The sequence below is a fragment of the Ornithorhynchus anatinus genome, chromosome X1 (genome assembly GCF_004115215.2).
Source record: "Ornithorhynchus anatinus isolate Pmale09 chromosome X1, mOrnAna1.pri.v4, whole genome shotgun sequence".
Taxonomy (NCBI): Eukaryota; Metazoa; Chordata; class Mammalia; order Monotremata; family Ornithorhynchidae; genus Ornithorhynchus; species Ornithorhynchus anatinus.
The window spans coordinates 115,231,067-115,243,826 of record NC_041749.1 but is presented as its reverse complement, the minus strand read 5'-3'; the positions used below and the strand labels follow the sequence as shown (position 1 = coordinate 115,243,826).

At 54.7% G+C, this 12,760-nt stretch overlaps 1 protein-coding gene across 2 annotated transcripts in view; it reads right to left on the bottom strand.

Annotated features, from left to right (window-relative positions):
* The window catches only part of YJEFN3 (YjeF N-terminal domain containing 3), a 52,495-nt gene extending 43,667 nt beyond the window's left edge, over positions 1-8,828 (bottom strand). The window contains exons 1-2 of one of the 2 annotated variants that reach the window (XM_029050033.1): positions 8,769-8,828; positions 8,495-8,576 (exon numbers count right to left, since the gene is read on the bottom strand). In XM_029050033.1, the coding sequence (XP_028905866.1) occupies positions 8,495-8,550 (56 nt within the window). In that variant the 5' untranslated portion in view covers positions 8,551-8,576; positions 8,769-8,828. Of the gene's footprint in view, positions 1-8,494; positions 8,662-8,768 lie in introns of those variants that run through there. The other variant, XM_029050037.2, reaches the window with a different exon arrangement.
* Positions 8,829-12,760: the final 3,932 nt, after the last annotated feature.

The following is a 12,760-nucleotide window of genomic DNA, read 5'->3' as shown; positions in this document are numbered from 1 at the left end:
TGACACCAAAATATCCTCCCTGCAGTTCCTCCCTCTTTCCCCATGGGTATCAGCCCTACCCTGGTTGAGGGCATTGTTTAAGCTCCTTTCCATCAGGGCTCACTCACATGCTTTAAAAGCTTCCACTCTCCTCGGGGTGGGTCATTCATTCATTCATAATAATAATAATAATAATAATAATTTTGGTATTCGTTAAACTCTTACTATGTGCCGAGCACTGTTCTAAGCGCTGGGGTAGACAGGGTAATCAGGTTGTCCCACGTGAGGCTCACAGTCTTAATCCCCATTTTACAGATGAGGTAACTGAGGCACCGAGAAGTTAAGTGACTTGCCCACAGTCACACAGCTGACAAGTGGCGGATCTGGGATTAGAACCCATGACCCCTGACTCCCAAGCCCAGGCTCTTTCCACTTAATCACGCTGCTTCTCTTGAATTCATTCATTCAATAGTATTTATAGAGCATTTACTGTGTGCAGAGCACTGTACTAAGCGCTTGGAAAGTACAATTGAGCAATAAAGAGAGACAATCCCTGCCCACAGCAGGCTTAGAGTCTAGAAGGGGGGAGACAGACATCAAAACAAGTAAACAGGCATCAATATAAATAAAATTATAGATATATATACACATCAAAACAAGTAAACAGGCATCAATATAAATAAATAGAATTATAGATATGTACATATATACACAAGTGCTGTGCGGCTGGGATGGGGGTAGAACAAAGGGAGCGAGTTGGGGTAATGCATAGGGGAGGGGGAGCTGAGGAAAAGGGGGTCTTAGTTTGGATCCCCACAGTCATCCCCTGAACACACATATCCCCCTCCCTCCACCACTTCTACATCCTCTAAACTCCCTATTACAGTCACAGTTGAGCCAAAAATAGGCCGGGCTGTGTCTGGGAGGGACAAATGTGGGTCTTTCCAAAGTGGGTTTGGAAAGTGGGTTTGAAAAGACTCACTGGGTTCCCTCTGCCCTGGGTCATGAGGTCTTTAACACAGTTCGGCTGCCAGCAAGGCCCCTCACCAGGCGTCATACCCTCCCCACACTCTCAATATATGATCTTGTTTTCTTTGGCTTTGCCTGATCAGAGCCCCCTAGAGAAGCAACATGGCCTAGTGGAAAGCACACTGGCCTGGGAGTCAGAGGACCTGGGTTCTAATCCCAGCTCTGCCAATGGCTTGCTGCGTGACATTGGGCAAGTCACTTAACATCTCTGTGCCTCAGTTACCTCACCTGTAAAATGGGGATTGAATACCTGTTCTCCCTCCTACTTCAACAGTGAGCCCCATGAGGGACAGGGACTGTCTGACCTAATTAACTTGTACCTATCCCAGTGCTTAGAACAGTGTTTGACACATAGTAAGAGCTTAAGAAATACCACAAAAAAGCCAAGTATTTCCCTCCAAAGTCTAACCTCGACCTGTCCTCAGCTCAGAACTGAAGACCTTCCAGGATGGCAGCAGGCTCAGAGGCAGAGGGAAAATGGTGTTTGGTTGGAAGTGGAGGGTGGTGTGCAGCAGACAGGGATCGGTGGACACCTAGAGGCCTCTCTGCCTGCAGCCCAGCTTGGCCATGGATGGAGTAAAGTGGGGACCTGGCTTGGGCCCGATGGGATTGGCTTCCTTTTAAGAATTTAATTGGTCTGGAGACCAGGTCTAGCCACCCTGTAATTAGATAACACTAATCCAGAGTCTGGATGCAAGAAAAGAGGCTTGGAAAACAGGGTCAATCTGGTACCCTGGCTAAGAGGTTGGGAGGTTGACAGGGTAAACCCTCTTCCCCCACCCTCACCTCCAGTTTAGCAACCCCCGCTGACTCAGCCACTTTTTCCTTGGAGCCTTGGAAAGAGGCAGGAAAGGGATCGAGTCAGGCAGGCAGACCCAGAGGCTCCATTTTAGGAAAGTTTTGTGATTCAGTGGAATCCCCATTCTGAGCCGCTGTGGCAGGGGAGGGGAGGAGGCTCATGGGCTGGAGGTGAAAGTTTGGGCAGAGAAAGAAAGAGGTTTTCCCTCATTCACACCTCCTAGTACTTTGCAGACAATCTCCTTCAATTTCACAATCTCCCAAGCCCTACTGAGAGCTCACTTTCTCCAAGAGGCCTTCCCAGACTGAGCTTCCGCTTTTCCCTCCGCTCCCTCTCTGGTCCTCCTTCACCTCTCCTCAGCTAAGCCCCCTTTCCCTCCTTTCCATCTGCTCCTCCCCCTCTCCCTTCCCCTCCCCTCAGCACTGTGCTTATTTGTATATATTTTTATTACCCTATTTATTTTGTTAATGAGGTGTACATCCCCTTGATTCTATTTATCGTGATTAAGTTGTCTTGTTTTTGTCCGTCTGTCTCCCCCGATTAGACTGTAAGCCCGTCAGTGGGCAGGGATTGTCACTATCTGTTGCCGAATTGTACATTCCAAGCGCTTAGTACAGTGCTCCTCACATAGTAAGCGCTCAATAAATACTATTGAATGAATGAATGAAAATGGTGGTTGGGCTGGGTGGGGGGTGGGGAGGTCCCTTCATTTTTCACATAGGGTCTACTGAAGCTCAGAAAGGTTAAGCCTCTTGGTCAAGATCACCCAGCACGCCAGAGGGCGGCAGAGACTATTCATTCATTCATTCATTCAATGGTATTTATTGAGCGCTTATTATGTGCAGAGGACTGTACTAAGCGCTTGGAGTGTACAAATCGGCAACAGATAGAGACAGTCCCTGCCCACTGACGGACTTACAGTCTCATCGGGGGAGACAGACAAAAACAATAGCAATAAATAGAATCAAGGGGATGTACATCTTAATAAAACAATAGCAATAAATAGAATCAAGGTGATGTACATCTCATTAACAAAATAAATAGGGTAATAAAATTATACACAAATGAGCGGACCAGCACAGTGCTGAGGGGAGGGGAAGGGAGAGGGGGGAGGAGCAGAGGGAAGGGGGGGAAGGGGGCTTAGCTGAGGGGAGGTGAAGGAGGGGTAGAGAGGTAGCAGAGGGAAAAGGGGAAGCTCAGTCTGGGAAGGCCTCTTGGAGGACATGAGCTCTCAGTAGGGTTTTGAAGAGGGGAAGAGCGTGTCCCATCTTCCAGCTCTAGACCGCTAAACCCCACTGCTGGGGGAGCCAAAAGCTTTGACCACCTCTTGAACAGAAACTGAAGGGAAGTTGGTGACTCTATTCCCTGAAGTGAAGGACTGTCAGGGAAGCTCCAGACACAGGGGCATCATTGTCTGAATAGCAGTAGTGACTGATCCCTCATTTCCAAAACCCTTGCTTGCTCAGCAGTCGCCCAGTTCACCTCTTCCCCCAAATTCTGGACTACTTTGCCCCCACCAAACACACACACACGCACACCCCTCCCCCCCCACCCCCGACACATCATCTCCCCCTCCACTTTGTCCCAGATGGTAATCACTGGTGGCAGCATCTTCCAACCTAAAGGGTGGCCACCTGCACAAATCTAACCCCGGCTCTGCCCCTCATCTGCTGTGTGACCTTGGGCAAGTCATTTCACTTCTTTGTGCCTCACTTACCTCATCTGTAAAATGGAGAGTGAGGCTGTGTGCCCCACTTGAGACAGGGACTGCATCCAATCCGATTTGCTTGTATCTACCCCAGCGCTTAGAACAGTGCCTGGCACATAGTAAGTGCTTAACAAACACCATAAAAATTATTATTATTATCGAGACGCAGCGTGGCTTAGTGGAAGGAACACGGGCCTGAAAGTCGTGGGTTCTAATTTCCGCTCTGCCACTTGTCAGCTGTGTGACTTTGGGCAAGTCACTTAGCTTCTCTGTGCCTCAATGACCTCATCTGTAAAATGGGGATGAAGACTGTGAGCCCCGCGTGGGACAACCTGATTACCTTGTATCTACCCCTGTGCTTAGAACAGTGTTTGGCACATAGTAAGCACTCAAAAAGATTTAATTTAATTTAATAAGATTTATTATTAAATCTTAGACAGGAACCCAGAAAGGTTAAATTACTTGCCTGAAGAAGTCACACAGAGAATCAGACTCACACGCCTGGGGACTGCCCACTTCCCCCATCCTTAGGAGCTGGAGGATGGATCTGGGCCGGGACTTCCCGGGGGGCTGTGGAAGATGCGGCGGGGGGGGGGGGGGAGAGGGGTGTCTTGTGCTTGGTGGTCCAGGTTGCAGCCAGCTGCCAAGCTGACAGGAGCCACAATTACCTAAGAGGGTGCCTCATTAGCATCTCCCAGCGTCTCCGAGTAGCCGACGGGCATCTTGTCTACCAATTCTTTTGCATCGTATTTACCCAAGCACCTAGTATAGTGCTCTGTAAATAGTAAGCGTTAATAAATGCGACTGCCTGATTCTCAGGGAGACTGGGGGAAGAAGAGTCGGGCCCCTTCCCGGTCTACTACCCCTTGTCGGCCAGCTGAACGGAGACAGCGTGGCCGCAGCCTATCTGGAGTGGCGCGCCGGAGCCGAGCCGGAGCCTGTGACGGATGACTTTAATTGAATGCCAATGAATAATTAATTCCACTTATTGGCCAATGCATCTCACCTCGTTCAGGGAGGCGGGGGGGATGGGAGGGGCGACGGGGGGGGGGGGGGCGTCTATGTGATGCTTTAGGGACGGAAGTTGGCCAGCAGGGGGCCATGGAGCCGGGGCCGCGGGGTTCGACTTCCCCAGGTTCTCGGCGAAGGAGCCGAGCCCGTCAATCAAGTGATCGTTTCTAACTGCGGTCTCTCTCGCTCCCTCCCTCCCCGGTCTCTCTTTCTCTCGTGTCTCTCTCTCTCTCTGATGTCTCTCCTGTCTCTCCCTCTTCTTGCTCCAGTCGCTCTCTCCCTCCAATCTCTCCCTCTCTCGTGTCTCTCTCTGGGCTCTCATTTCTCCTCTCTCAATCCGGTCTCTCTCTGTTTTCTCTCTGGCGCCTTCTCTCTCTCCGATCTTTCCTTCCTCTGTCCAGTCTCTCTGTCTGGTGTCTCTCCCCGGTCTATCTCACTGGTGTCTCTATGTGTCTCTCTCTTTCTCTGGTATCTCTCTCTCTTTGTTGTCTCTGGTCTCTCTCCAGTGTCTCTCTCTGATTTCTCTCTTGTCTCTCTCTCCGGTGACTCTCTGCTATCTCCTTCCCCGCTCTTTCTCTCTCCTCTCTTTCTCCGGTCTCTCCTTACCCCGGTTGCTCTCTCCCTTCGGTCTCTCGCTCTCCCTCTGCCTGGTCTCTCTGGTTTCTCTCTCCAGTCTTTCTCTTTTGGTCTCCCATCTTTCCCTTCTCTCTTCTCTCTCTGCGAGCTCTCCAATCTCTCACCCCGGTCTCTCTCCGGTCACTCTCTCCTATCTCCCTCTCCCCATCTCTCTCGCCAATCTCTTTCTCCCTGGTGTCTCTCCCTCTGATCTTTCTCCAATCTTGCTCTGGTATCTCTCATCTCTCTCTGGTCTCCGTCTCCAGTCTCTTCCTCTCTGGTCATTCTCCCGTTCTGGTCACGCCATCTGGTCTCTCTCCAGTCCCTCTTTCTGGTTTCTCTCGGGTAGTTCTCTCTCCAGTATCTTTCTCTGTCTCTCTCACCCCAATCTCTCTCTCATGTCTCTCTATGGTCTCTCCAGTCACTCTCTTGGTCTCTCTACCTGACCCCAATCTCTCTACCCCTGGTCTCTCACTCTCTCCCTAGACTCTCGCTCTTTTCTGTCTCTCTGTCACGTCTCCCTCTTTAGTGTCTCTCTCTCCGATCTCTCTCTCCAGTCACTCTCTAGTTTCTATCTCTGTCTGGTCTCTCTCTTTCTCCAGTCTCTTTCTCTTGGTTTCTCTCTCCCTGGTCTCTCTTTCTCTTCGGTGTCTCCAGTCACTCTCTCGGGTTCTTTCTCTGTCCTCAGTCTCTCTCTCTCTGGTCTCTCTCTCTCTTTCTCTCCACTATCTCTCTCTGGTCTCTCTCGATCTCTCTAAGATCTTTCTAGTCTCTCTCCATTCTCTCTCTAGTCTCACTCTCTCCCTTCTCTCTCTGTAGTATCTCTATTCTCGCTCCAGTCTCTCTCTCCATTCTCTCTCTCCTTATCACTCTCCACTTTCTGGTCTCTCTCTCTGTGTTCTTTCTGATCTTTCTCTGCTCTCCCCAGTCTCTCTCGTAAGCCAGTCTCCCTTTGTCACTCTCTCTGAGCTCTCTTTCGCAGTCCCTCTCTCTGTCACTCTGATCTCTCTCTCGCACATACGCCAGTCTCTCTCTCTCTCTCTCTGTCACTCCCTGATCTCTTTCTCTCTCTTTGTCACTCTCTGATCTCTCTCTCTCTCTCTTTCTCTCGTCTGTCACAGCACGCCCCCTCCGTAGCCTGGAATGAACCATCGTGGAAGTGGAGGGAGATAACGAGGAAAGGGTCCAGGACCAGGATGGCGGGAAACAGTAACTCCGGCCTGGTCCTGGACAAGCCCACCCACCCCCAGCCTCCCTGTAGGGGTAGGATGGGGCAATCCAGAGATCTGGAGATTCTGGTCCCGTTTCCTCCCTTTTTGCGCTGTGCGATGCCTGGCAAATCGCCTAACTTCTCTGTGACACCTCTGACCGTTCACCGGAAACGCAACGGACTTGGGCAACCGGCATCCTTCAGTAGCCGCTGGCACCTCGAGAGAGAGGTACCATGGGGCTCAGGAGGCTGTAAGCCTGGGCCGCTGGGCAGAGGGCTCTGATGGAGATTTTGAATAAAAGATCTGCCCCTCCTGCGCAGCAGGCCTGCTGCTCCTCCCAATTTATTAATCACCGAATGCAAACGGCTCCGTCAGGGAGCGCTGCGGGAGGGAGCAACGGGCCCCGGCTCAGAGAGGGAGGGGTCCCAGCAGTCCGGCAGGTGGGAGACCGGCCCCTTGGAAGTGCCATCGGCCTCCAGGTACCCACAGTCACCCCACAAGGCACGCCCCACCGAGCTTCCCGTGGACTTTAGGGGAGACTCCTCTTCACACCTCATATCCCCTCTCCGCCCGCTGTGCTCCCCGCCCTAGGATTGAGGAGAGGGAGAATCGAGAGGGGGCAGTGCCGTGCCGGGGGTGCTCGTGTGTGTGTACGTGTATGTGCGTACGCGTGTGCATGTGTGTGCAGGGGAGTCTGATAAAGCGGGAGTATCACAGGCGGGGTGGGGGTGGGGGGGGCAGGAAAGACATTTGGGGTGGGGGGCGACGGGGGCGGCAAGGAGCTGAATCGGGGAGACTGATGGGCTGAGGCAGTCAGAAGCGGTTTCCCGGGCAACACTCTGCTGGGAAGGAGATGCCAGTAACGCACAAGGAACCGACAAGGAGTAGCGGGGCACCCGGAGCTGGAATGAGGGAAGAAGGGGGGGCGCGAGTTCTAATCCCGGCTCTGCCCCATGCTTGCCGGGAGGTCACAGAGAGGTGCCCCGGCTTCAGTGTCCCCATCTGTGTGTCTGTGTGTGTGTGTATGATGTCTGTTTATCTCGTATTAATGTCTGTCTCCCCCCTCTAGACTGTGAGCTCGTTGTGGTCAGGGATTGTCTCTATTGCTGTATTGTACTTTCCCAAGCGCTTAGTACAGTGGTCTGCCAGTAAGCGCTCAATAAATATGATTGAATGAGAGAGAGAAAAGAGGCTGCGTCTCTACCCCCTTGGGCAGAGGAGCAGATCAGGACCAGTTGGAGAATCTTCAGAGGTGGCACTGGGGAGAATCCCCGCGCTGATCCAGAGATCAGTGCTGCCAAACCTGTTGCCCTTTTCCAGGACCAAATGGGTCCCCTTCGGGGTTACCATGAGCAGTTACCGCCTATACACCCGGCTCCGTCCCTCCCTACCCCGCCCCAAGGAAGCTCCGAGGACACCTTGGCAGGGAAGGCAGCCAGCCGGAGCCCGTCGGAGCCCGTGCCCCTGGCACTGCTTTGACCGTCCCTCCCTCCCAGCCCCGGCTCCCCCAGTTTCCTTCTCCCTGATCCGCTAGTCTCTGGCCTCCGATGGTCTCCAAGCCTCCCGTGGGGGGAGAAACCGGGTTCCCTGAGCCATCGGGCGGATCGGGTCGCACCCCCTTCTCCGGGGAGGCTTGGAGATCGACGGATGGCAGGGACCAGCTAGGGTCAGGACGGAGGAAACCGAGGGAGCCGGGGCCGGGAGGGAGGAACGGCCAAAGCGGGGCTAAGAGCGCGGCCTCGGAGAAGCTCCGACTGGCTGCCTTCCCTGCCAGGTGTCCTCGGAGTTTCCTTGGGCGGGCCGGCGCTGCCTCTCTGCAGCGCGATCAGCGGAGCGATCCCTTGAGACATTTTCAGCAGGAAACTTTAGCGCTTCCCAACATTGCGCCCGGACGCTCCCCCTGGCCACCCCGGAGCTTGGCAGAGCTGTCCAGCTCCGACCGAGACGGCAGCGTTTCTCCCCGTCCGGCGCAGCCAACCTCCCCTCGCGCAGCAGGCTCTGAGTCCCGGACCCCCGACGGGCGCACCTCTCCCCAACGGGGCCTAGCCTCCGGCCCCTTTCCCCGACTCCGCCTCCCCATCCCGGGGCAGCCTGCCTCCCGCCGCGCCGCTCCCTCGCCGGACAGAGCCCCCTCTCCCTTACCTGAGATACTTGACCGATTCGAGGTGATTCCCCTCGGGGGCTGCGACGCTGCTCATCCTGGCTGGCTGGCTGGCCGGCTGGGCTAGGGGAAACCGAGGTCAGGAAAGCGGCGCTTTCAACCTCGGGTGCCGAAGCTGGGTGTGCGGCGGTCGCTCCCGCCTTTTATTAGCCTCACCCCCCCCGCTCCGCCCCTCGTCCGCACCTGCCCCCCGCAACCCACCCCGACCCCCCGACAGCGCGGGAGACGGAGCCAGCGACGGAGGGGAGCGATTACCTCGGGGAGCCCGCTGATTGGGCGGCAGGGAAGCAGAGGAAACGCTTCGCCCAGTGGCAAACCGATGAATCCTTGCCGGCCGGGGGGAGGGAGGGAGGAGGGGGGTGATGGAAAGAGAGACGGGTGGGGGGAACGTTGTCTGAGGAACGCGGCGGTCCTGAAATGGGAATAGCTACATTAAGGACGCGGAGGGGAGAGAGGGGCAAGGAGAAGGGGTGGGAAGGGCGGAGGAAGGGTGATTAGCCCTTACATGGCGGGCATGAACTCTTCCGTGGCCTGACACCGAGCCCTGGCGCCTTGGCTGGGTAGCCAGGGCGGAGGGTCCGAGGGTCGAAGGGGTCAGGGAGGTGAAACAGACGTCACCCAGATTTCCTCCTGCTAGGGCCCCCCGGGAGGCTTAGCCCAAATGGTGCCAACCGGGAGGAGCCACGGTGAGCCAAGGATGCGAGGAAAGAGGGATATTGACGGGATGGAGCTTCCGAGCGGCACTTGTTACCGTGGGCTGGTAGGCGGGAAGGTCAGGAACCGGCAGGCGGGAGCGAGAAGCAGCAGCATAGACAGGAGGGGGCTTAATCCCAGCCCACAGAGGGTGGTTTTTTGCCATTTTACAGTTTTTGCGAGTCCTACCCAAACCCCCCGTAAGGAAGCACTGGGACTCTTCCCCCTCCAGGGCTGGAACTGTCTGGATTCCTGGGGGAAATGAGAAGCAGTACGGGCTAGTGGAAAGAGTGCCGACCCGGGAGTCAGAGGCCGGGGCTCTATTCCCGGCTCTGCCAATGGCTTGCTGTGTGACCTTGGGCAAATCACTTAACTTCTCTCTGCCTCGGTTCCCCCAACTGTAAAATGGGGATTGAATAGCTGTCCTCCTTTTTACTTAGACTGTGAGCCCCATGTGGGACAGGGACCGTGTCCGACCTAATTAACTCGTACCTATCCCAGCGCTTAGAACAGTGTTTGACCCAGAGTAAGGACTTAACCAATATCATTAAAAAAATGGCTAACCTAATCAGCTCTAGAGTAACGGGGAATGAGAGGAAGAGAAGGAAGAGGAGGTCCCTGAGAGGGCCGGGTTCAGAAGGCTGGGTTGCTTTGAACGGCTGGCACCGCCTGCTCTCCTTCCCTGAGTTCCGGCAAATACTCACCCTTCTCCACTTTGCCGCTGTGACTTCCTCCCTCTCAGGAAGAGCAGCGGCCCGAACATTGCCATTAGTGTCTCGGAAAGGCTCTCCTTTCCCCCTGGTGATTCACATGCAAATCCCAAAGAAGGAGGGAAGGGGAGGGGGATGGACAGAAGTGGTCTTGTGCTGTTGGCTCCAGTCCTGGGAGCTCCTCTAGTCCCCGTGATTAACGCCAGGCCACAAGAGCCACCGTAGGGTCCGTGCCCTGGCTAACCGTAGGGGGCTGCCCTCACCCGGCCGTCCCCCCTTCCAGGCTTCTCTGGCTTTCTCGTCCTTCCCCTTTTAGGTCATCTCGCTTCTCGTGGGCACCTCCACGAAGAGGATAAAGTGGGGGAAACTCAAACATTTTCCCCCGCTTCCCGGCAGCTCGGGTGACAAGACTGGTGGGGGAGGATTAAAACGAAGGTCGTGGGCTGAATTTGCCCGTGCAACCCCATCCTGTGTCGGTATAAATGATGGAGTGTGGGTTGCACCCTCATGGGGAAGGTGGGGGTGGCGGGAGGGGGAAGCCAGGTCTCAGAGGCCCAGAGAAGCCACTGGAACAGCAAGCATGATGGCGGAGGGGGGATGGCCCTCTTCCAGGAAAACCTCAGCACACTAAGCCTCAGTTCTGGGCATCCTGACAGCAGACGGAAATCAGAAGAGAGCAACCAGGGAAAGGGTGGAGAGCTTGACAGAGGATGAAGACCCAGATCCAGCTGCGTTGTACTCGCTTCATTGAAGACAACACAAATGTGTGGGGGGAAGGGGGGCGGGCGGCAGGGAGGGAGGGTTGCGCCTGCAGAGGAGAGACCTGGGAGGGAGATAGATGTCAACACCAATGCAGGGAATGTGAGTGGTTAGCAAATTAAATCCACATTCACGGCTCCTGCTTTCTGATTCCCAGTTTGGGCTGCGGGACGAGCCCCAGGGGACTGTGGTGATGGAACTGCACTAGTCTGTATCTGCTTCCTCTGCCCTTGGGTGGGACTCTGGCCTTACTGCAGAACAGAGAGGACTTGGGAGGGCTGCTGCTAACAGCTCCATTTATCCAAAACACCCCTCTAAGAGAGGGCATGGCTGCTTGTTGAAGCTGGCCCTTTAGGTCAGGGCATGGGCAAATTCTCTTAAGCAGGTGGGAAATCAATCAATCATATTTACTGAGTGCTTACTGTGTGCAGAGCACTGAAGTCAGGGAAGAGTCAAGAAGAGAGGCCCTGGCCATCCACAAAGCAACACTGGCAACCGGGGGCCTCCACAGCTTACCTGTTTCCCTCAGCACTGCCCAGAACAGCGACAAGGGAGACTACCACCTGTTCCAAGAGGTCATCTTGTCACCACCAGAAACTAAGAACGGCTGAAGGACATGTGTTCGAATGCAGTATCGGAGTCCCTTTCTTCCCTCCACCCGATCCCACGTTCGCACCGTCCTCATTTAGTGGGAGCCAGTGCAGAACCAGACTACAACGCCCACCAGCCCAGATCTCCCCACTCCCAGCCTCCAATGGGAAATCTGATAATGCTTGGAAATGGGTTTGAGGTTGGCAGCGCCGCAGGCCTGGGCTGCAGTCTGAGGGTTATTTTCTCTTCCCTCCCATCCTTCCTCCTTCCCTCTCTGCAGCCTCGGGGCCGTAAGGCTTATTTGGCTGCAATCTTCCCAGGTGCAAGCACTTTGGCATTTCCAAGTGGAGGAGCACTCGAAAGCCTGGTAGGGAATGGTGGGGATCACTTAGCAACCGCTGAGCCGCTGGGGAGGGGACAGCAGGTGGGTTGAACCCTGCCTCGGGGCTGGACGGAAACTCCAAACTACGCCAAAGTAAGCAACAATTTGCCAACAGCTCTATGGGGGGCGGTAACAGATGACACCTCCCGGCTCAGCTCGTAACTCCTGCCGGTGGGTGCCGCCGAGCTCCATGGCTTGCGGCAAGTTCTGGGGCTCGTAGAAAAGATGGACGGTGATGGCAGACCCCAGACCGAATGCTTTGCTTCCCCACAGAGAATTTATGGTACGAGGTCTCTCTCCACCCCTCCACCCCCACGGTGTCAATCCCCGGCTGAAACTTAGTGATCTGGCCCCCGACAGGAGAGATCTCTCTGCTTGTAACCGGCACATCGCTCAATCAAAATACAAAAAAAGTGGTATTTCATACAGCTCCGAAAACTCCATTGGCTCTATCTGGGTAATTCAGGGCAAGGCAGACTGTTTTGCTTATATTACCATGTTTCCGTCTCCATTTTCCCTCCAACTGTTGGCCCCTGAGACTCTATCCCTACACTTGCCTGAGACATCAGAAACCCAAGCGGGCTGCCAGCCGGTAAACTCTCGGTCCTTGGTCTCTCCTAACTGGCAGAAGGATAAAAGTGTTAAGAGGAAAAACTCTTCAAGTTGTAACGGATTCCACCTTCTGCCATCAGAGCAGTTTTCCTGTTCCCCTTGAGCACCTGCTGCATTACAGAATGGAGGGAGGGAAGGACGGGGGTGAGGAAAAACTGAAAACCTCAGTTCCGTTTATATGGGCCCGAGGCAGGCTGATACCTGGACCCCCCTTTCCTCTCGGCATCAGAGCAGCCGGGGCTGGCCGGCCCTATGGAACCTCACGGGCGGGAGCATTTGGAACTCCGTGAAGCAGCATGGCATGGTGGATAGAGCAGGGGCCTGGGAGTCAGAAGGTCATGGGTTCTAATCGTGGCTCCACCACTTGTCTGCTGCATGATCTTGGGCAAGTCACTTCACTTCTCTGGGCCTCAGTTACCTCATCTGGAAAATGGGGATTCAGACTGTGAGCCCCATGTGGGACAGGGCCTGGGTCCAACCCGATTTGTTTGTATTCACCC